This window comes from Corapipo altera, unplaced genomic scaffold, assembly GCF_003945725.1.
Source record: "Corapipo altera isolate COAL_440 unplaced genomic scaffold, ASM394572v1 65, whole genome shotgun sequence".
In the NCBI taxonomy this organism is placed as follows: Eukaryota; Metazoa; Chordata; class Aves; order Passeriformes; family Pipridae; genus Corapipo; species Corapipo altera.
In genome coordinates, this window is record NW_020884891.1 from 6,986,993 (window position 1) to 7,012,424 (window position 25,432).

The 25,432-nt window shown below is 37.8% G+C and overlaps 1 protein-coding gene across 7 annotated transcripts in view; it reads right to left on the reverse strand.

Annotated features, from left to right (window-relative positions):
* KLHL13 (kelch like family member 13) overlaps positions 1 to 25,432 on the reverse strand; it is an 80,141-nt gene that overhangs the window by 22,609 nt on the left and 32,100 nt on the right. The window contains exons 1-2 of one of the 7 annotated variants that reach the window (XM_027645276.1): positions 12,125 to 12,522; positions 11,532 to 11,644 (exon numbers count right to left, since the gene is read on the reverse strand). The exons of 4 other annotated variants lie outside the window; for them this stretch is intronic. In XM_027645276.1, the coding sequence (XP_027501077.1) occupies positions 11,532 to 11,629 (98 nt within the window). In that variant the 5' untranslated portion in view covers positions 11,630 to 11,644; positions 12,125 to 12,522. Of the gene's footprint in view, positions 1 to 11,531; positions 11,858 to 12,124; positions 12,523 to 25,432 lie in introns of those variants that run through there. 2 more of the 7 variants (XM_027645278.1, XM_027645274.1) reach the window with 2 other exon arrangements.

A 25,432-nucleotide genomic window follows, 5' to 3' on the forward strand; every position in this document is an offset into this window, starting at 1 on the left:
TTAGGAAAAGAAATACACAAGTAAGCCAACCTTCTTGGCTCTTTGGAATGAGTTTTTTACCATGTTTGCCACAACACTACTTGATTTCCTGACAGCCAGCATAATTCATAAGTTTTGTAAATGAAGGCAAAGACCTTGACCATGTTCCATTTATTCCAAGAACGGCAGGGATCATGGAAACATTTTTCTGAACAGGTCATGTCAGACACAGCTTCCCAAGCTCTGCCCTAAGAGGTTGGTCTCTATAGCACATGATGCCTTGTTACAACTGCACAGCCAACAGAGAGGATATAAAAAAATGTTACAATACTTGCAATACTTAAGAGTACACATTCGATGTGCCAGGTGTGACTATAAGCAGTTATTTCCCCTACCTGATTTGCAATAGATAACAAGCAGTCCTCTAATACCTGTACCACACACATCAGCTCAGCAGCTCACAACTTGGAGCTCTTCTGCAGAAGAGATTTTCACTATTTCTCTTCCACATTGGCTGTTACATATGGACAGGAACTTGCACATGCGAATTAGACATTAAAAACTGCAAATTTCACACTATAAAAATCCACCAGAATGTAAGTGTTACAGTTCTAGTCTCAAGCCTTGACTTGGCTGTGTATGACTCCACGAGAAAAAATATTAAAGATAAGCAGACTGTATTAATCCTATACTGGTTTTTTGCTTATATCTAAGCAACTATGACAAAAAAACCTGTGATGTGTTTGTTTGTGGGGCTTTGGGGATTTTTGTTTGTTTGTTTTGTCATTGCTAAATAAACCACCTTTTTAACCTACAGTTTAACAGTTTAGGAGGGCCAAGTACCCTCTCCCTTTCTGCAGAAAGTGACATTGAGGAGCTGGGTTTGGCAGGAGTTCCAACGCAAGTCAGCAATAAGACCTGGCGACAGCTCCCTGATCCCCTGAATTCCAGCTCTGTGACATTCACCGAGAGGGAAAGAGCACTCCCAGAGCAACCAGAAATAATGCCTTTGTCACTGGCTCTGTGCAAGTTTCAGCATTTATCTTCACACAACAAGAGGAACCTTTCTTTGCAAGACAAAGTGCAACTGCGACAGCTCTTACTCTCTGTGTTGATAGAAATATATGGAGAGCAGAACCCAAGCACTGTATCATATACAATAATTTAAAACTGCCCTGCAGAAAAATTTCAAAGGATTCAGAATATAACTTCTGCTGGGGGGGCTGTAAAGTAAATATTCATAAATAACTCTGCCATTCACAGCCAGAACAGGCAGGAAATGCGCTTAATGTCCAACTGAATTCCCAACAAAACCATAGTAAGTACATCTGTCTTCTTTGGACACTTACCAAAGGCATTATTTACATTCATTAACATAGGTCTGCTAAGCAGTATAATTAACTCAATAATAATGAATGTAAACATATTGATTTTTTTACTTTAATGTAAGTACAGTGTATCACAATTAAGCATATACCGAAGAAGAAAGTTAATTCACTTTCTAATTAATTCTATTGTTCTGATCAATAGAAATCATTAAACAAGAAGTGCAGCACAGCAGTACCATTTTTAACCAGAGTTTTAAAAAAAAGAAAAAAAAAGTTAGAAAAAGTTAAAACTACAATAACATGTAGTGAGAATTCATAACAAGCTGCTCTGAACGTGGAAATTAACACCACCTTCAAGGCACACACTTGGCCTGGAGGGGGTTGAACACTATAGTGGTAAGAAGAAGGGAATGTTGGAATTGAATGTGAAATGAATATTAACACTGCAATAGGAGGGCAGAGGAGCTGCAACCTCTGGGATGCAGTGGCTCGCAGTTCAGAGAAAGGCACCAGAGGTTAATTAGTTGCCATCACAAAGTAACTCGAATCAGAATTTTCTTTCTAACCTTACACTGATTCTTTCAAGTACAGCAGTTTTTCCCTTACAGCTATAACCAAATGTGACTCCAAGTTAATCCTCCAAGTACTTCCAACTGGTATTTTTGTAGCAATGAAATACAGAGTGTGCATTACATGGATATTAATATGCTTTAGCTTTCCAGCAACTACTGACAAATTTAACTGGTTGGAGATACAACATGATTTACAGAGGCAAACTGCTTCCTAAAGCACTTAGCAAATATTAACCTGGTAAAACTGTTCAGAGGCATCCAGGTGACCCACGATAAGCAAAGATCTGTGGAAACTATTACAAATTTTATTCTCAACTAGAATATTCAAATTATGGAGTGGCCATTTTGTATAGAGTTCAGTGGCATAAATGAAATAAAACAATATTCTGTTATGTTTTCTTCAGAAGTAGTTGAGCTCATTCTGATGCAACAGAAACAAGGCAACTAAGAATATTAATGATTTGTTCATTGACATTAGTAAACCATTCATCTGTTGTGCAGAGTCTTTGAAAATAAAGGAGATCAGCCTACAGCTACAGATATTTTAGAGTGCATGTTCTCCATTTATTTAAAATCCACAATCTTTACGTAAGTCAGTAAAAGCTTGCCAAAGCCATATTGGCCAGACATTGAATTCTTAATTTCTCAGCAGTTTGTTTTTGAAAGAACTATAACTTATTTTCTCTGTCAAATTATTGTTCAATGACCCATGACCACAAGTGTTCTGGTCACTGGTAAATGGCATCTTCAGCAATCACCCTTGGCACGTGCCAGGACTCTGGTATTTATCAGGTAACAAAGAACAAGATTTCAATTTCATATTAAGACATTCTTATTATAAGCCAAATTTTTACAATTTTATCACTCCTCAAAAAATCTGTTACATTACAGGGCTATCCTGTACATGCAGCTATGAATGTAATTTGCTAATGAACTTACTAACGAAAAGATCCGTAAAATACAACAAAACTTTCATTTACTATTAAATATACAGTAATTTTTTTTACTTTGTGTCATCTGCCAGAAAGTATTTTAGTAAGCTTGTTCTGCCAAAAAGTAAGCATTGACTCTATTACTGTCTTCCTATTATGAACAGATGTTCCAACTTCATGACTACTGACTTTAGGAATTTCCCAACAAATTAAATGCCCACCTTGGAGAGTTCAATAAGCACAACTGATATGGCAGCATTGTATAAAAGAAAATCTCATAATACTTCTATTAAGAAATGCAAATATTAATATAATGTAGATGAACAAATTACACTATAATGGTATTTCACATTTCTTCCATTCCATATCTTCTACTCATACAATTTCAGGAAATCCTTTATTCAGGCAAAGAAGTTACTTTTACACTTGTCCTCCCCTAAAATAACATCTCTTCCTTTTATTACTGTTTTTTAACATGAGTTTCTAACTTAATTTTTCTATGGTATCACCAACCCAGTAAAACTAAACAGTTTTATCATTTGTTAATGATTTCTTATTACAAAAATACAGAAGTGTCTATAAGAAATGCAAGTTTTTAAAAGAGATACAGGATTCCAGAAGAGAAAACAAAGAGAAAAGTTCATTTTTGTTCTGATAGGTTGACATAGCAAGTTAACTCCTCTCAACAGTCCATCTAGTACGTTCAGTTCTTGCTCTGGGGGCACAGGTACTGACCCAGGCTGCTGCTCGAGATCCAAATGTAGGATGAACACAGGAACAGCACTGGAAGGCAGGACCTAAATCGCTTTGTATGGATCACCTTTGTGACACACACAGAACACTAGCAGTGGGAATCCTGCCTTTTTTTTCCTTTATTATTATGACTAGTTATCCCATTCTATCAACTTCAGATGTCAGTGTTTTTATTGGACAGTTTAAAGACTACATTTTTAACAGATGAACTAGGAGTTGCAAATGTAATTAAAAACATTTTGCATTTATCAGGTTACTGAATTTCTTAAAATCTCCACTTAATGCTGTTCACTTGAAAGGGGCCATCACAACCACAAGTTTACAAACCTTTTGCCTCAAGTCAATGAAAACTGCACTGTAACTACTGTGAATGCAATTTTCTAAAATAGCTACAGCAGCTAGTGCTGAATACTGCTCACCTTGGGCAATGCTCTGATGTTTATATTCAAATATCTCACTTTTTACACCTGACCTTGTTTATAGATTAGAAGGGCAGCAGTAAGAGCAGAACATTTAAACATTTATTTAGTAACTTCATTCTGAGTTCTTCTAAATCTCCACTCCAGAAGAAAGGCATATAAAGCTAAGCTTTCTGCTTCTTAAATTGAAAAGCAAATAGATGTTCCGTTTTCCACCCTTCCTCAAAACTAAGGGTGTTCTGTAAAAGGAGAATGGAAAACCAAGCTTTATATAATATAGCAAAGCAGTAAGAAGTGGTTTTTTACTTTTACAAGGCTCTGGCCAAGGGCAGCAGGAGATGAGGATATAGGACTTCCAGACCTCACAAAATCAGCACAGAAGGACAAAGGTGGTTTCTGGGCACACGCTGGAGAGCAGAGGCAGGGAGTGCACCAACTTCACCTGCTGTTCAGACACAGTTATAGCATGAGATGCTCATTCCAGTGACCAGATGAAGAAGGTGTCTGAAAGGGAAAGTCAGTGCAGAAGCAGTGTGAGAGCTCTGCAAGCCTGATCACCCAAGGCAGCAAGGCCACGAGGGGTACAACAAACACAACCTCACTTGAAGGACAGGACACTGAAGCATGTTCAAATCAAGTCAGGCTCCAGGTAACCTACTTAAGCTACTCTAGAAGTAAAGTTTTGGAGACTAATACTTAAATGTCAAGCCTTAACCTTTCTTTTTTTTCCTCTTTTTTTTTTTTTAATATAGTCAAGTCTTCCTGGATTTCAACATGCAATCACCATATTGAGAAAAAGTTTCTGCCAGAGCACACAAGCCCAGGATGTCACTAGAAATGATGACAGCTACTAGAAACACTCAGATGATTGAAGATATGATCACTGTTTCCAACACCAATGCAAACTGATGGACAACACAGAAATGATGACGCTCCCAACATCACTTGAACCTTTTTGTATCACTTCTGAGCAAGGCCACACTGTGACCAAAGCCAGCACAAAATTAGTTCCCACAATACCAGTAGAAGAGGACTGAGCAACATCATCCACTGATTTGGTACTATTTCCAAAGGATATGCACACAGAAAATATTATCTTCAAATTCCTTCTAAAACAACTAAATGATCACAGGTCTCAAGCTGTTTGCAGCATAATTACAGCCCGCTGGTTAATTCAAATTTGTTTTCCACAGAAACAAAGCAATATTTGGCTCAGTCAGTGCTATAAAGCTTTTGTTCCTAACAGCATTTAGTCTCTCTGGGAGCCTTAGTATCACATCCACATTTATCTATTTGACAAAGGGTTTACATTCATTGAGCCATTTGTAGTTTAAATTTGCAGACTCAGATTGTTTAATGATGCTAAATTAGAAACAGTTCTGTAATGACTTTTTGCCAAAGTTGGTGTTAGTCTATTGATTCCTACTATTAGAAACAGAAAAAGCAAGGCAAATACACATACCTTGTAACTTTTCTATAGCAGCAGGACTATTTTATTCTGTCACTGTTGAAAAAGCTAAAATTCAGCAGTCAGAAGTTTCACAGTTTAGGTTGGACTAACATTTATTTTTTGCCCTTTATATTTGGTCTTAAGTGTTTAAAAGTTAACTCATAATTTTGGCTAGGCAGCTTAAGACCTCCTGTGCACTACAAAATACTTAAGAAAACCAGCAGATTACAGTTCTACCTGATGTGTCCTTAGTTTTCATACACAGAAATTGCTAAGTTTGCAGAATAAATGGTTCCTTGGAGACAAAACCCTATATATGACTAAGGTGGCACCTGCACATGCAAGATTTGGTCATAGAATATATATCCCACTGTATTCCTGTAACAGGTTTAAGAACAACTCCTTTCCAGAGTGTTGGGGTTTTTTTTCCCTATATACTGTACAGAATAATTCTGATACCTTAAAAGCCAGCAAAAAAAAATAAATAAGATTCTGACATTAGGGTTTGGGTTCTGCTCTACCATTCCTCTTGCTTTGTCACTTCTCACAGTTGTCTTGGCATTCCTTTATTACAACCTCCTGGGGAGAATGCAGAGGAGCATTAATTACTTTAAATAGTAAAATAGTTTTTCCTCAACTGATAAAGCATTTAGATCTAAGCATGTCAGATAACAGGTGTGAGTGACTTGTTCATCCCATGAAAAAAACACATTTTTGCAATTTAAACACTGAAAAAAATCTCAGTCATTGCTGGACAAAATATTACAGCACTAATATAGATGTGAACTTCCACTGAAGTCTTATAGCTATGTATTATTACTCTACAATTCCCACTATTAACATTTAGAACAAGCAACTATTATTTTAAAACCCAAATATTCACCACGTACTTTATGAAAATCCATAGGTATTCTCATCCAAACATCAACAGAAAATACCTCAAAAGTAGAAAAGTCAGTGAGTAGAATGTAATTGGACAACAAGATTTTTCCACATTAACAAGGAAATAATGGCAAAAATGACAAAGTGGCAGAACTGACATGCAGGCAGAACAAGCTGAGTAACATATTCTAGATAATTCAATAAAGATGCTTTAGCATGTCACAGCATAATGTCAATATTGCCACAGCATGCTATATAAGGAGAAGCATGGAATTTTGAGGACCTGTAAGCCACAGCATCACCTCCAAAGGTCTCCCCAGAAAAACCATTAGCCCTGGGAAACTTCATGACAAACAGGTTGTGTTTTTTCCCATCGTTTTTACCAGTTTATTACTGCAATAAAACGTCACATTTCAAAAGAATAATCTACTGAAATACCTATTATATAAAAAGCAAAGGGAAGATCAAAAGCCACAAATGAGAACTCTGTATGCAAAATTTATGGGATTGAAAGCAGTCTTCTACTAGTAAGATACAAGCCCCTTCTATTCCCCACTCATCCAATTCATCTCTTTGCATGTATTCTCAGATTAGTTTAAAAAATATATGACATGACCTGCACATTGACTTTAAATGTGTTGAAATTTGAAATATCTAGGAAGCAATGTCTTAAAATGGAAATGCTGCCAAAGACAGTTGAGTGTGTTTCTGTGTGAATATTGTGTAACCCATCAAATGCTCAGGAGCCCAACAAAAGGGTTCATTTACTAAAACTGACCAAGGAAGGCAGCAGACACACATAGGGTGGTCTCACAAAGGAGAACTAATACAGGTGGTCTAATGAATTACGCATGCACAGCTTTTCCCAGTTTTTCCCATTTAAGTATATATCACTGTATAGCATAAATGCAAAAAGCTTATTGTAAAGCAGGTCAGATATTTGAAAGATGACACAAAAGCATTAACCTATATAGCCAATATAAGTAGCTAAAACCAGCGCTGCTTAGTCCAGAGTATTAAGAATTTATTCTGCTTTTCTGCACAGTAATTGATCTCTATTGCTGTGAAGTATTTCCTATCAGACAAATTTCACAACCACATGACTCAGGATAGACCGACAGTGTTGCAAACCCTCTGATAGCAATATATTTGGAATACCACATTTAATTTATTTCTCCTAACATTAGTCAGTTACTTAAGAAAACACATGCAACAGATACTTGCCATTTAAAACGTCAGCATAGTATTCCATGTAAAAGGATAGAAGGCACTAAGATTACAAATGGATTACTCTTAAAAATTTTTTCATTTTTCAAAATGGTATGTAGGCGACTAAAAACACTTAACTGAACATTTCACTTTTCAGAAAACAGCTGAAAATATTCTCACATGACACAGCCTGATAGAACAATCCTCTGTAATAATATGTTTCAATTAGTATTTTTGCATTTTTTTGCATTATTGAATTCTTTGTAGATGTCCATCATAGTTCTTTAACCTCCTTCCACAAACATTTCTTCCGTTCATATTAATGGAAGATGTGCACAACTTTGGAAAACAATATGACATTGGTAGTGTGAATAAGAAGGAATTCTCTTGCTTCTTCATGTATGAGATGATGTGACCCATGAACAATAACTGAGATTCATGTTCCTTAGCACCTCAAAGCTGTTATTTACAACCGAATGTGGAATCGTTCCTCACTCTGTCTGTAATAGTGTTTTAATTCTTAACCTCTACTTAGGTCAGTCTTTGGGGTTTTTTGTTTTTAACACATGGCAGTCATGTTAAATGACAGCTGTGATGCCACAGAATGCCACTTTTTCAACTCTGTATTATTCACTTTGTCCTTTCCTCTGATTCACTTGCTGAAACTGCCCACATAATACATTAAGTCACCTAGGTCTCTGCCCACATAGTCAACACAACCACAAATATGAATATAATTTGAGTAGTGGTGCATAAACTTGCTGTAACAGCTTCCACACTGTTTGACAAAAGGAATCTATATTCTAAATCCCAGCAACATGAGTGCCATGAAAGAAAAGGCAAAGCAGTCTGACAAAGGCATGTGCACGCACCCAGAGCTGCACATTCCTCCCTCGTGCACTAAACCAGCTGTGCTACACCTACACATACTGGCACATGCCAGCACTCCAGTTTTAATAGTACCTAATTTTCCCTATGAAATGTATCTCTGTAACTTGAGGGAAAGTTCAAACAATTCTGGACCAGTTCCACCAGAAGACAGGGAATGTCTGCATTCCCCATCAGAGGGACCCTTCATCCTCTGAATAACATCAAGAGTTACCTCTTGCAGTCAGGATGTCCTGAAAATATCCCTAATAAATAACTGGTGGTAAACAAAGCTACCAGCCAAGAGGCAGCGAGTTACTGCTGCTCCTTCCCATTGCCAAGAAAGCAGTACCAGACCCAGCAAAACCAGCAGAATTCCCAGTAACAGAACCACCTCCTCGCCTACAAACACATCAGCTCAAGTTCCACAGGTCCTTTATTTCATGTGCTACCCGTCCACTAATTTCCCACAGCACAGAACTCTCTCTCCTCATACTCATTCCCCACCTCAGGAACTGCCACAAACTTTTCAGGCAGAGACTGAGTTAAGCCACCCCAGCAGCACAGTTTGCAGGACAGCCAACGTTTCACACAGTGGTACTTTGTACATAGGTGCTGTTTCATCTAAGAACACACTTCATCCAAGAAGCCAAACATGTTCACAACCACCAGTCTTGGCATGTGGATACAGGGAAACTAAGGCAGAGTTCAGGTATCGGGTACCCAGACCAAGTGAGACTAATAAAATCTGTGTGTCCTGATCATCAGTTTAACCTCTAGTTACTTGTAAATCATAAGCAGTATGAATTTTTTTAAAGTTAAGGTCAACTTTACTAGAGGAACCTGAAAAATTGGAATTTCATTGCAAATATAAAAAAAAAAAAATAAAAAATAAAAACACACCACAAAAACCCACACACACCTTTAGGACCTCCTTACTTTACATTTCAAACCACACTAAAACCCCTGTTTTGTAAGATTAAGATGTCAAGTATTAAAGGGATTAAAAGCTCCATCACACCTTTGTATATCCTAGATCCAAAATACCAAGCATAAAAGTGTTCACCTGTAAATTCTAGAGTTTTATGGTCATTTATTTTACATCAATACATGCACTGTTTCACACACCACTTATTCCTCAATCTTTTACTCAAAACATAAGACCTTTGCCAGTGTGCAGAGTACTACTTATGACAGAAAACTTATAAATATGAATGCGAAAAAGATTGGATCACATAAAACAGTAGTAAATTTACTGTAACCTCTGCAATGAAGATAATTAATTCTATCACCTATTTTACTGGTCAACCTATATTAGAAGGGGCTTTTTTAATCAGTTGATATATATTGCCAAATCAAATAGGTGCCATTTTGTAATGTTTCTCATTCTTTATAATAAAGTGTATGAATAATTTTAACATTAGATTCATGAGTCCTGCTAATGTCAGGTCAGCGTGCCACTAAAGAAATGCCTTCATAAACGTTGAGATACATTGACTCATTATAAGGAGATGATTAGGGTTGCTGATCACATATTTCTCATGCTCCAGATAAGCTCAGCATCGTATAGTTAAGTATGATGGCTAAACCTGTTCATGCTTTGAACACACTGAGATAATCAGCTACACGATCCCCAGCACAAAAGCTGGAGCACACACAGAGCTAAGATTAGTGATTTAAAGGCGACGCACAAAAGAAACGCTCGCTTTCAGATAGATCAGACTGGGCTATTTCTGATTTTCTTGCATTTAAAAGTACTACAGTTTAAAAAACAAAAGCAAAACATACAACACTAAAGGCACTCTTTCCATGAAATAGGTTCAAATGCCTCACAGCTCTTCTAACACCATGACTGTCATTGTATTTAAACCATATTTTTAAAAAACTCTGAATAGGTAGCAATTTATCGGTAATAGCTTATCTTCTGGTGGCCTTAAACATACTGGCTCCCAGTAAAAAGGCAGAAGCACTTCCATGAAAATTAATCTTAAAATTGGAGCGTGCACAGCCCAGGTTCTGTACAGCCAGGTTATCTCCCTAAGCCTCAGCCTTTCTGACTGAGAACAATAGTGACCATGCACACGGCGCTGGATTGTTTCAGCCCCACTGTTACCAATGCAGTTCTCAGCAACAACAAAAAAAAAGACATTGAGAGGACCTGTGTATCTCTTACAGCGTGTCCCTACAGTAGCTGAAGCACAAGCTTATCTGCAAGCAGACAATACAGGCTTAAAAGTACTAATATTGTAGGTATTAGACTGGAATACTATTGGAAAGTACTAGCCTTTACAGTAATTTCCAGATAGAAAAGTCATCTACACAGTGAAATTTAAAGCAACTCTTCCTCATTTTGAAAGAGCTGCTTCCTTAAATAAAGGCAGAAGCAATTCAGTACCCTGTGCTTAGTAGTTTTATTCCACAGAAGGAAAAAAAAGCCACCTGTATATGCTAACACAGAACTCGCAGCAACAAAAGGTGAACAAAAGCTGCATCAAGAGTTGGCAAGACAAAGGCATATTGTCACCATGTGTATTAAAATACTCATTTATATGAAGCTACTTTACATGGACAACCTGTATAAACTGTAAAAGGATTCAGATATGAACGATTTATATTTATGTTTTAAGCTTTTATTGGAACTTTCAATTTATATTAAGGCTAAGACTTTAAAGAATAAAACAAGACCAAACAGGATGATTTCTTCTACACAAGAACTCACACGAACAAAAGTGCAGTACAATACAGCAGGTGATTTCAAGCTCAATTTCCAAGTGCAAATGTCAGGAGGAAGAAATGTTAGCATATATACTATAAAGAAAGCCTGCCAGCCTCAAAGCTTAACTTGTCAATTCAAGATGAGCTCTACAAATTAACAACAACACAAACTTTTCAAATGAACATATACAATATTATTATGAATATGGCTTAATCTGAACATTTTCTCTAGGTTTCAACAAGAAGGGAAAGACTCGACACGACATCCATCATGAAACATCCAGGATAAAATCTGGGGGGGTCTACACAGCAAACAAGAGAAAATTCTGAGTGCCAATGTCATTTAATATACAACAGGGTATTTTGCCACAGGGTAGTCTCACGAAAAAAATTCCCACCTTATTATCCTCATTTCTCTCACTTACATGTATGCTGGAGAAAGTGGCGATGACCTGGATGTTTTAAGCACAGGAACTGGGAATTTCCAGATAGCAGGAGAGCTCGTTTTCCATTTCAATGGCATGTTGTCACCACGGTACTACAATAACAGTAAACAGCGTTTCCATAACAGACTACCAACTAGGACTTCCATTCCACACACTACTGACACAGCAGTGGCTGCTGCTAAGAACAAGGAAATGATTCTGCCAATGCCCTTAAACCGATGCTTCCAATCTGTAAAACAGGGCTGCAAGGCATCTCCTTTTAAATCCTGCTGTCCCCTAAAGCAATATGATGATTCTATCCTTCTAACTCAACAATAGTGCCACCTCGTTAGGGAAGCACTGACTGCAGTATGTGCTTTAAAAAAAAAGAAAGACTGCACTGTGCACACCAGCACAATGCAGCTTTATTTAATAAAAGCAGCTAATTTTTAAAGAACTGTTTCTGATGCTATTGTTCTACCTTAACAGGAACACTGCAGCACTGTACTATATTCTCTTCCTATTAACCTCATTTCTGACCAATGGAAGCAGAAAAAAAAAAATGGGTTTCATATGAAAATGAAACAACATACCTACTCAGAATACACTTGTCATCCTCTGAACATTCTTCTTTTGAGCTGCAACAATACAAATGGGATATAAATCTCAGCATAGCCTTAGGCCACGGCTAATAGAGATCAGTGACTAAATTCAGCAGCCTGTTTTCCTCCTGTGCAAGCTCTGACCAAACAATACAAGAATGCCATTATGGAAAAAGCCCATTGCAAAAATCAGTCCTTCTAATCCATAGCTAGGAAGACAAAATAAAGCACAAATCGCTGCAGGTTTCTGCATGTTCTTCTAATAGCTTCTGGTTCAGGATGCTCTCATTTTCCTATTCTCATTTCCAAGGAGGATGAGCAAAATCTCATGCATTTTACAACATGCTATGGGAACACAAATATCACTCTGTCTTCTGCAGTAGAGAAGCAGAGACTAGCAGGCTGTTAATAGCAGTCTTTGTAGGAACGCTATCAACAATCTAATTCTCAACGCCCCCCCAGCAGCTCACAAATTGCCTGAAGAACTGACGAAGCAGATGGTCACGCAGGTCCCCATCAGGGACCACTCTGCAACTCAGTGCTCTGCCTGCTGACCTCCCGGGGTTGATGACAGCAGGGAGCATAGCAGGCAAACTATTAAAAAGGGAATGGAGAATTTAATAGCATATTATGCATAAGCAGAGCAGGTTCCTAGGGAAAAGAAGGCAGAGCTTCAGTTCTATTGATTACCTTACAGGGAAAAAAAAATAAATCACTTGTAATTTATTGCCACAGTCGACCAAATCAACAGTAAGATGTTTAATCTACAGATTTCAGAATAGTCTTTGTACATCGTGACAATATTTCTGTTCATCAGGACAGCTTAATCCTGTCACCAAAAAGCCAACACCCTGTCATGCTACCCAGCAATGAAGAATCAAACCAGGAGCTATCTCTATAAATGTCTATAAACTTAATCATTCTAATAACATCTAATAAATGCTGATAGGTTTTTTTGTAGCACTGAAACCTCCAACATTAATTTTGGGATGGAATCACCAGGGAATAATTGCTGCTTCTGATCACCAGTATTGAAAATTCTTGACCAAAATAGTTTTGGATGTTTGAAGCTGTTACCATAACCACAGGCAAGGACCTACAACAACCCAGGATGACCAGAGTCAAGGACTCATTCAAAACTAGCTGCACCTCCTGGACAAACAACTGAGGAGCTCTCTCCCACTTCTTTGAAGAAGTTCTAAATTACACATGAGCACCATTAACCCAGGCAACAAATTTCACAGGAACTGCTACCTGGGTTGCTGAACGGACATCACTGTGTAGGACAACAGTGTTTTATATGCTATAACTACTAAGAAACACTAGTCCTGCAGAGTATGCAGTATTAGCATAAAAAAGTCATACTTTTAGCAAAATAATTCGTGCATTTACATGCCAACAGGCACGCTTGGCTGCACACATGGTAAACACTGCGTGCAGTCTCATACCCACACATAACACCAGACTACCAAATCATGCCAGCTCTGCACTGAAGGCCTAGAAGTCAAGTTGAAAGATGTCAGGTAGCAGCTATTATCATCACAAAGAAAAAAATCCCCATTTTGAATTCATACACTCAACTGTCTTAAAATACGATAAGCAAGTGCTGTAACTCCCATCCTCACACTGAGTGCAGCCAGTGCAATAAACCAGTAACTGCTTGTAATATCTCTATTTCCCTGCTCTGCTAACCCCAAGGAGATGATCATGTTTTATGTATTAGCAGTGGCATTACTAATACTAAAGAATGAGGCTAAAGACACTCAATGCACCACTTTTCCAAAAGTAACTCTTGAAATACCCTCTTGACCAGTAAAAGCCTACTCAGGCCACAAAGTCATTGCCAAGCATTGACTGGCATTTAAGTCAATCAAAGTACATCCAGAAATCAGACTTATTTTAACTTTTGACCCCAAGAAGATCATTCAGCCTACAGGACAACATGAGTCCTCAAAAACCTGCTCTCCCTTTGGGTGCCTCTGATCCCATTTATTTTTCCAGTTAATCTACAAGCAACCTAAATAAAAACTTTACAGGAAAATCCAGTAGCACTAAACATTTTTTTGAAAGCACACAAATCCCAAGCACTGCCCAACCAAATCTCCTCCCACTGTCCAGCACACACTATTCAAACTGCCCATGTACAAAATGCAGAATTGAAGAAAGCAGCAACACCAGGTACTCTAAAAATAGAGAAATGCTTTTCAATTGCTAAAGAACAACCATGTGAGAAATGAATCACCTCTCTGCACATAAGGAGAAAAAACAAATCAAATCCCATTTTCTTCCTGACAGTCACAGAGTGGTTGCATATTCACAGGGAAAATACTATTATAATGTATTTTACACTTTACATAAACTATTCCTACAACAACAGAAAATCACAGTATGTTATTCTGATATTTTAATTAAGACCTCAAAATAACAGTCTAGTTACACATATAAAAATATGAGAAAAGAAATCTGATCTCCTGGTGTGCATTGCACCTATTGAACATACATTTTCTGTTCTCATATTACAGTGCTGTGCCACTCATCCCCAAATGAACTGGTTCTGAGGGCCAAAAGCAGCAATACAGCTCTGTGCAGAATCCTACTTGCTGGGAAAACAGTTATTTCCAGACAAGTGCTCTGAAAATACAACAAACTGACACACAAACCAGAGATTTGCTTTAAGTTTAAAACCCTTAAATGCTGAAGTCCCACAGCACAGACTACACAGCATCTTGGGACCATATAAGGAACTTGTTTTCTGTGGTTTTCTCACAAGCAAGTTCACACCCAAAATTAAAAACACTTATAACTTGCCTAAAGTTACATTCTACTTATTATCTCAGTCTCTTACATATCCTTTACTCTGCGTGCAAAAGATGAGAAAACCTTTGAGGTTTAAGCAACCATTTCTGTGCTTGTTTCCAAAGCTGCACTGAGCAGACAGAAAGCAAGGAACTGACAGTGTCAAGCACTTCTGCAGAAAATTCCTCCATAAAGGAGAGGTGCATAAGAAGGAAAAAAAAAGTAAATAAGGCCACCAAAGGCAAGATCCCAAGATGCCACTTTACAGACCTGAGATGTTAAGCAAGGCCAGAAGCTACTGACTGGGGTTGTACAGCAGTGAGGCTCTGATCCCACAGTGAGAAGGGACACTGAAGAGCTGTTGAAAGAGTAAAGCATTTCTTAACCCTCTTCCTCCACCCCTGCACCCCAAATCCTGCTTCACTATTGACCAATAACCACAATTTAGCCCCAAATTAGAGAAGCAGACACTCAGCACCATACTCAGCAAGCACATGATCAAGTCACACCCAGACCCAATCACCCCCTGCCAGCGGGCTGATCTCAGCACCATTTCTTCTGCAAGCCCTCCCTGATCTTCAGGGCAGGAACGCAGCTAAACCCATGTCCCTTGTGACTCCTTTTCCTTAGGATATTCTCTTCCTTTTTTTGTGCAACTTGAATGCTAACTCACACTGCTTCGTACATGCTGACTGTCAACATGTATGCCTTTGCTGCTTTTTACCTGCATTATAAAATAAATGCTGTCCTCTTACAGCCCACCACATTTACATTTCTGGAGCATGTATACTTCCAACAAAACTTTTAAAACTATCTCTGCATTTCCCATAAGACTTCCCTTCACGGTTGTTCAAAGAAAAAGGCACAGGCAGAAAGATGTATCAGAGCCCAGGCAATGTAAAACTATACTAGTGTGAAAATATTTATTGTTAGCCTTGGAATGCCACATGAATTTTTGTAGGAAAACTAAGTAGAATAAAAGTCAACTTCCAGAAATGCCACTGGATTTTCCTCAGTTTGCACAGATCGAGTTTAACTTTCCTCACTCTGTTAAAAACAAAACTGAAAAAAATATTTGCTCAGTGAAGTGATTTGGTGCAGTTAAAAAAATTTGCTCTTCCACTCTAACAAGCTACTTACCTCTCTCCTTTTATTCATCTACTAAGTATCAGAGGAACTGAAAGTACTAGATGAAAACAAGGTTATGCTATATGGAAACTTTCTCAAGTCTTGCAAACTGTTTCTAGCGTGACCTGAAAAGTCTTCTCACTTCCAGAACCTCAGGCTTCTTTTAGCTTTACAGAAAGAAAAACAGTCAAAGTTACAGAGATAGTGTGACTTACATCTCCTATTTTCATCTAGAAATTTAAACAGAAAGGTCTAAATATTTGTGTCACAAATATTATGTGTTCTAATATTAGACTGTTTCCTGCTCATGAAGTGTTTGTATCACAAAAGACACCAGACTCAGATACACAGACAAATACTTTCAAATGGTGGTGGTAAGACCAGTAAACATCTTCAAACTTTTGAGATTCTTTTCCCCAACACCCATGTTCTAAAAATTCATTGAGACAAAGCCCTGTTTCCATTTTAAAACAGGTATTTGTTATTATATGACAAACCCCCTGATTTATGATATTAGCACTAGCAAAGCTCACTCTGAACTGAAGGCAGAAAATCAGTTTCACATTGGGAGGAACTGCTCTGATCTTTTCCATATCTTCAAATTACCAGCCTGCTGAGCTGATGCATCCTACTATACAAGGTCCTTTTGATACAGAATGAAATAAAGCAGAACCTCCGAAATCCAATAAAGTATTCCCAAAGCAATGGAGCTCAAATGCAATAATAATTTCAATATCAAATCATTTCAGCAGTTTAAATATGTCTGTAAAGACACAAGTCTGAAACTGAACAAATAAGGAGCAAATAAGGATGCATAAAATTTCTCTTCAGGTTCCCTAAAAACTGACCGTGTGATAGTTTAATTGGCTTCCTTATTCAACTCTTTCCCCTTCACATGGGTGCTTCTCATGCCTCTACCTCTGGCTTTTCAGTCTATTAACTGCAGCTGCTCCAATTACTGAAAGAGAATAATTAAAAGATGGTGTTGACAGTATTGCCCTATATATGAGTCAGTTAATTAATACAATTTCTTTGACCATATATTGTGAAAATATTCACACCGAAATTCATATGAAGGGAAAACAAATCTCTGCCTAAGGAGGAATCCAAAGGAAACCAGTCCTCTTGCAGTGATACTGTAACATTCCACAAATATTGAAGTACAGAAAAAAATTGGCAATATCCACCTGGCAATGCTTTTACTGAAACTGCAACTATTCTAGAAACACCAAGGATCTATCTTGCTAAAAACCAGTTTCAATTATTTTTTTTTTTTATTTCATTAAGAAATAAGCTTTAAAATAGCTCAAGACAGTTCTGACAATTACACATTTACTTTGATTTACTATCCACTATGCTGTCCCAGAGAATTTTTTTTAATAACTGGAGGTAAAAAAGGCCTCAGACACCAGATATAAGTTACAGCATTTTTTGGAAGCAGTTGTACTGTAGACATCAACATGCACATGGCCTCATAAATGGAGAAGAGGCACTTACAAAGTAGTTACTATCAAATATATTTAATTCTTTTAAATTGGTCTGACTTGTCAAGGAACAATCATAAAGCATAAAGAAGTGAGATAAAATGAGTTTGCAGCCAACCCCTCCTGCTGTCAAAATGCTGTAAGTAGTGCAGGTTCCCATCTCTGTAGCAATACGTGTAGGGCCATTTCTAAAACGGGGGAAAAAAAATCCCCAAATCTTTAAATATTAAGTTAAGCAGTCAGGGCATGTACCACGTGTTTAACAAGAAGTACTGCAGTTTTCCATCCACCCACTCAGCATTTTTTCCTATATAAATGAGGAAATTGCTGCGGTAACATTTTATGATGCATCATTTCAGTGAAAATTATTTTTATACATAAATATACATATGCATTTTTATACACAAATATACATATGCATACTATATATATGGGATTGTGTATATAGCATGTATATATATATATACATACTATATATATATACACACACATATATTATTTCTATATATAATTTGACAAACGTATATTCCCCTGCATCTGACACAGTCACTTCCCCTTCCTTCCCAGACACTACAGTTAGGAAAGATTCAAATTCTCACATGATTTTTAGACTACCGAAATATATGTTCTTCAACAAACAGGCAGCAACTGTCCAACTGAGCAGGAATCATTTTGAGAAATTAATTTCTTCATTTCGTACATTCTTCAAAAGCCCATTATCCTGGTCTTTGCATCATTCATTAATAAAAAAAAAATTATAGTCTGAGTATGAAACTTCTGAAATTATTCAGGAACAGCAAACAGTCAAACTCACACCATTTCCTATCAGGCCACAAGCATCTATTTTTAAAACAATTTAAATAAAATAACTTCAGTTAAACCTTAAGTCAGCTTTCAAAAAACTTTCAGGAAAAGGGGGAAAAACAAGAAATTAGTAAATTTAGTCCATGCAGTATTCACACTTTTAATATTTGGAAGTGTTAATTTATTAAAATATTAGATTCTGTTTCAGGTATATTTTGTAACTACTCATGGTCTCAAATATCTTAAATCTATTCCTAAGTGTGTGTTTCTGGCCACGAAAGTGGTTTTTATGTTATGCCACTTGTGGATGCCCTGCATTTTCTTTTGTGTATTCTTGAAGAGGGATTGTTCTAAAATTGAGGTAAGATTTCTAGCAAGAAATCACTTTCAAGAGTCAAGATGCACTGTTAACTTAATTACAAGCTACAGGTTATAATATGCAAAAAAAACCCCAAAAAACCAAACCAGTTTTGCTTGGGCAAATTACTCTTACATAAAAGGCATTAGGTAAAATAAGGTCTTTAAACACTTAATAGGAGGTAAAACTGAAGTGAGTTAATGAAGGTTTCCAATTTTTGATCTAAGCCAATGTACTCTGCTGACAACACACTGCTAAGAACAAATGCTTTTGAATTAACACCAATTTATTCAGAGAACTTTGCTCATCTTCCCCAGGTGATTATATTTAATAAATCAACACAGAAACCCGAATGCACAGTCACAGCAACCAGACTGACCCTGCTAAAGATAATTGTCTGAAGCAACAGTTATTTTTATTACATCAAACTGTGAACTACAAAGAATTTATTTCTAAACAGCTTCTCCACAGCTGTTATGGTCTGGTGGCTGCACAATTTATTTTAGTAAAGTATGCCTAAACACATTTACACATCTGACTCAAATGATGCAAATATATTAAACAATTTAGTAATTAAACAGTGCTAGGACTGAGCACCAGCCACTAACAAGGTCAGTATTTCCTGCACCACAGACAGCAAAGTGCAAACTACTTGAGCCATGTGTTGGGTAAAGTTTTATGAAAATATTCTTAAAATTAAAGTTTGTAGGCTTTTTTCTTTCATTCTTCCACTATTTACAAAGAATCTCTTAGTCATTTTGCATTTATAAGCCTTACTGTCTTTATCCTCTGGAGTGAGTTTCTGTGGTCCTTCACACCTACACAAAGTGTCCCTGATGAAAAGAGCAGGCACGGGGAGGCAAGAATAAAGCCCACTGACACCTGCTCTTGTATGCTTCTGTAATGACTCAACTTCATTAAAAGACAAAAATACAAACTTTTCCTGAGCACAGGAATTCCCACTGCACTGTCACCTCTGATGTCTGCTAAACCACAGTCCCCAAATCTCCACTGTGGGCACCCTGGCATCTTTGTCTGAGGGCCAGAGTCCCTCGGGAAGACTGACAGAGAATGAAATGGAAAAGGTTTTGAGAAAGACGCTGATACTTCAAGTCCAGGTTGTCAGAAATTGCTGTGTGCCACCCAGGAGCCAAAAAAACAGCAGGAATGCATCTTCTCCAACAAGACTCGAAGCTGCTGCACCATGCTGCCCATGGCCACTGCACTGCAGCTGCCTGGATTCCTTTAAGGAATCACAAAAGAGACACTTACATAGATGCACTCAATTTAATTTTCTGCCATCAACATGCTAAGATACAAATTTTTATGAAATAGCAACTTGACCTTAGAGTTCAGCTTGCCTTCACACACAGGGACATGTGAAAAAGGCTTACACAGCAAAGAGTTTGATTTCAAATTTATCACTAAAGTTAATTGTTTATCACCAGTAAGAAAAAAGTACAATTTCTCTACACTAGAAAAGGAGTTTCAAGTCCACAGAGTATTCCAACTAAATGCCATGAGAAGAGGTAGAAATAGTACCAAAGTTGGAACAGCTGAAGAGGCCATGTGAGAAAAAGGGAGTCTTGTACTAAACACTATACTTTAAATTTCCTTTTTTTTCCTCCCCCTATGAGCCAGAAACAATCAGGAATCAACTCCTCCCAAATGACAAAGGTAGGTGTTGTCCAAAGACTCCTTCCCAAAAGACAACATGGGGGAAGTCCCTGGTTCCCTTCCTCAGCAAACCAAGCCAGTGATAACCTCCACAGTACTTCCTCCCAGGACGAAAGCAAAACCAAGGAACCAGGTCTCTTGTTTTGATGCACTTCCACACCCATTTGCAGCAGTGAGAATTGACAAAAATGGATGGTTTTCACAGGTTCTTTCACTTGGGAGGGGGCCAAGAGCAAAGACACTGATGATGTGTGTTTGCAGTTCACTGATGATTTACACCTCATGGATCCCTGTAACCACCACTGCAGTCCTAAGTGCACGGAGCAACTTTAGTTCCAAGATTTCTGCAGAGTTGGATACTACCTGTTCAGAAAACATCCAGTTATCTTCTATGGCAAAAAGAGGTGTTCTGCAAGTTCCCACTGGTGAGCGTTGTTGTACAAAGAACCCAAGGCCACAGCCTTTCACATGGAGCTGAATGGGAGGTATAAAATCAATGAGTGTGTTTGCGCCACAGAATTAGCACAATCTTAGTTGTCATCAACACTGAAAATAACACATGAGACTTTAAAAATGCATACCTTGCTTACATTTAGATTCTTTTAGGAAAAAAAAAAAAAAAAAAAAAAAAGCATGATCCCAAAAAACAATTCTTTATATGAAACAGTTCCATTTCTTTGAAATACACCACTATATTATAATGCTAAATCATCAAATGTCAAAATTCCTGCGTAATAGTTACAGAAATAAAATTACAAACTGCTTTCTTCTCTAGCAGCTATGAGAACATAAATTTAAAGAAAACTCTGTATTTCCTAGGCAAAGTTTCAAATGATGCGAGTTATTTATTTCAAATTTGTTATGCTGGGCAAACATATACAAGCTATTAATTCATTTCCAAAAGCAGATTTAAAGTGACAGTTTTAAGATATTCACTTAGCAGATTGGAAGAACTCTGAAATTGCAATACCCCTAATTTAGTGACAGTGTAACTATCTGGATAATTTAGGATCAAATCAGGACATGCTGCTTTGCATAAAATAATTGTACATAGCAAGAAAAGTCTAAGTACAAGCTGTTTATAGAAAGGCCCAGAGAAGAACAGCAATCTTATTTGCATTTTTAAAAGCTATGTAATACTTAAATAGTTTAAAGTCTCCTGATTGCAAACTCTTATAACACTTCAAAGATCTGACTCTTCAAAACTGAAGTTCAGTGCTCTCTCCAATGTCCACGGAGCAGCTACTAAAGGTCCCACTGTGGAGAAATTTAACCAGCACTCCACACACTCCAGGCAGTTTTCTACATCTTTATAGCATTGTACATGTGACCACATCATGGCAAAACCACCCTTCAGTGACACAGAACTGACAATAAATCGGTGATGCTCAGAGGAGGAGAGGACTGCAGAGAGGTGGGTGGAAGGCTCAGCCCATGACAGCTGCAGCCACTGGAGCGGCACCACTTCCTTCCACCCACCTCCCAGAGGTTTGGTCAGCAAAATAAAGGGTTTAAATTCTGCAAAAACTCAAGGCTCCTGTGCAAAACAGTCATATCCTTCTCATCTGTGCTGCTCTAATGAATCACAGCAAGGTCAGGGTAGACCACATAAGGGGGGGGGGGGAAAAAAATCAGTAGATGTGGTGTAGAAGTCCTTGGGGTGAAACAGCACTGAACAGCTGTGGTGAGCAAACAAGCAGTACAACAGTCAGCTAAACCAAGAAATATTGATATTTCAGCACCTCCTACAGCTGCAATAATGTACTTTTCTACAGCTGAAAATATCCTTTTGATGCACACATACAGAACATCAAGCAACTGTGATAACTTCGAGGTGGGACAAGTCTTTGTCTGAAATATTTGAAAGTAAAGCAGTTGTAATTCAGGTGTTTGTCTGCCAGAGGGAGCTGAAGGAAAGAGAAAAAATCCCATGTATCTCATTCCTTCAAAAGTTTAGGGGTTATCCTACACCAATTAATTTTACTATTCAAACAAAAAAGAGTTTTAATGCAAAATCAACCCCAGCGGTGTCTGGCACAGGGCAGTCACAGCCTCATCCCTCACAGGGCACCCCTGCACAGACACCTCCACTGCCAAAACCTTGCCAATCATGCCCAATGCACTCTCTCTATGAGTAAGTCCCTCTAGGTCTTTGAATGGAAACAATACCTATTTTTAAAGTATATTTAAGTGCTTTTTGATCAACACCACAGTGAAGATGACAGCCCCAGAGACAGATTAATAAGGAAAGCATCACATGAAATGGGTTCTAATAACATCAGCTTGTCATTAAATGCAGGGCAACACTGTTTGTCAGAATGAAATTCAAATTATGCTGAAAACAGATCGTCATTTAAAGGCTTATTGGTCTTTTCTGCACACTTTTCACTTACCTCTTCTAACACAACACTGGCACACCTACAAATCTGCACGTGGTTAGAGCTGCTACAGCACAGAACTATAAGTTATGAGTTACCATACTAATAATTTATTCTTTCATAGCACCAGTTAACAAGAAGAGCTTAAAACAAGCAGGAATTGGTCTCATTTTGCAAATTGGTAAACCAAAATATCTAAACAATGTATTCATGGGAAACTGGGATTCTGTGAAACAGCTCAGGAAAGAATTGTACTTATAGACATGATAGAGGATCCCTTCCTTCCCCCTGCACTCTCAAGTAAACTACTTCCAACTTCAAAAACTTTAGCTATAAAAGCCAGCATGAATCTCACCAGAGGTTTCACATTTGGGGGAAAAAAAAGCAGAATGTGTATACCTTTAAATAACTCCCTTAAATTTTAAGGTCCAAACTGACCCAATTTCCCTTAGATCAAAATTTCACCTTTAAAATAAGTGTAGTAGCATCCTGTGCATTTCTTGCAATCAAAACATTTTAGGAAAATCTGTTATGCCACCTTCTGGTATTCACAAGAACTACTCTACAAGACAGATATTTTAATACATTCCCATTTTAAACGAGAACAACACCAATACAATCAGAAAACTCAGTTCATATATGAAACTGATGCAAAACATGACTATTTTAAGCTTTAGTTGATCTGTGCAACTTCATAGCTACGACCTGCAAGCTTAGACTAGCTTGTGTCCAGCCTAGAAGTTCCTAAGCCTGCACTGCCCAGAAGTTGGACTTGATGATCCTTTAGAGTCACTTCCAACTCAGGATACCCTGTGACACCTGCTGACAAATAGCACCATTCCCCCACATTACCTGATTTGAGATATGAGCTGTTCTGCTGCCTGCCCCATCTCACCAGCTACAGCAAAGGAACTAACTAGGAAAGGAAGAGAGGGGAAAGGATGAGAAAACTTGTGCAATGGCTTCTGCACAGGGATCAACTTTTAACAGCACAAAAGGCAGACAAGCAAGAAGAAATACATTAAGAGTCTACAGTGCCACAAAAAGCACAGTAAAGGTGGGGGGGTCATTATTCACCAGCTCTCCAACACAATAAAGTTTCACATGAAGCTAGCAGATGTTTGGTGGAAAAGAAAAAAACCCAAACAACCAAACAAACCACCAAAACCTGCACATTAGAAAAACCCACAGGAGCCTTAATCACATAACATGTTTCCGCTCTCCCACTATCAGCTTTCCAGTAACCATTTCTTTTTAAGACACAGATTCACAGAAGCAACCGAGAAAAACAGTTTAAAAAGAAGTGGTTTGTACAGAGAGGCTCCAGCAGTCACATACAAGGCCAGCAATCAAACTTTGCCACTTTACCTCCCACTACCAAAGCCTCCTTAATATTGTTGAGGGACACACACGTGGATATGTGAGAACAACTATAAGCCCCCTTCCCTCTGTGTTATACTTGGATGTATGCAATATAATCTGTACTGCTAAGCACACAAGGAAGGATGAATTTAAGCTCTGACTTCAAGAAATTTTTGATCATTCCCAACCTAAGCCTTCAATATAAAACTGTTTCTAGATGTCAAATTTCCACTGACAATTTCTCAAGCAGAAAAAGCTTCACTGAAGGAAGAAAGAAGACACAGAATTACGTATGAAATAACATTAACAAATTATGTGGATAACTTACTCCAAAGTGTGTCAATTCAGATGCTTCACTGTTCCTCCCAAGACCATCTAGTGATTCTCCAGTCTTAGAGAATCTTTGATGCAGAAAGTAGATATTTCTGGTTATAATTTTCCACTGTAACTTTGAACTATAAAGTTGAACTACATGAATTTAAAATGGAATTAGGAAGTTTGGTGTAGGCATCAGACAAACCCAAGACCACGCTCAGGTATGTACAAGCACCAGAACCAACAAAAGACAAGTGACATGCAAGGACATCCATATGCATCCCCACTTGTTCATCACACCTTCCCACAAGCCTCTGCATATTCTTTCAACTATGTATATTCAGCTCTCTGCAGTATATAATCATTTTCTGGATCTCTAAACAAAGCAAAACCTTTGTTAAACAAAGCTCTGCTCTAACGTGTTCTTACAATTAAGGTATATTTTACTCATTCTTAAGTTCAGCAGTTTGTTCTCTGGAGATGCTGTAATTATGATTTTGCCCACACAAGGTAGGATGATAATATGCAGGAGGGTATACACACACCATGAGAAATACAAAACATGACTTTCATCACAAGCAACATCATAAGTCATGCTGCAACAACACCTTATTTGCCTGAAAGATTTTCCAAGAACCTCAGAAATAACTAATATAACAGGAAAGTCGAGCAATAATACTTCAGGAGAATCATGATAGCAACTCAGACCAGGAAAAATGTGACTGTGACCACCTGAACAAAGTCTTGCTGCATATGGCACAAAGCATTGCCTGGAAAATGCAGTGCTATAATCCCACATAACCAACTGTTAAAATAATTTAAAAAAAGAGTCATGCACTGACATCAGTCATGCCTGAACTGCTCCTGCCTGCCCATGTATTCACAGACATTTAGAACTGGAACTGAATAGATTTCTGCAGTTAAGCAAAGCATTTCTTCACTTACTTGGAACACTGATTCTAAATTTCAAACCTTAGACTGAAAGCAGTGTTGGTGT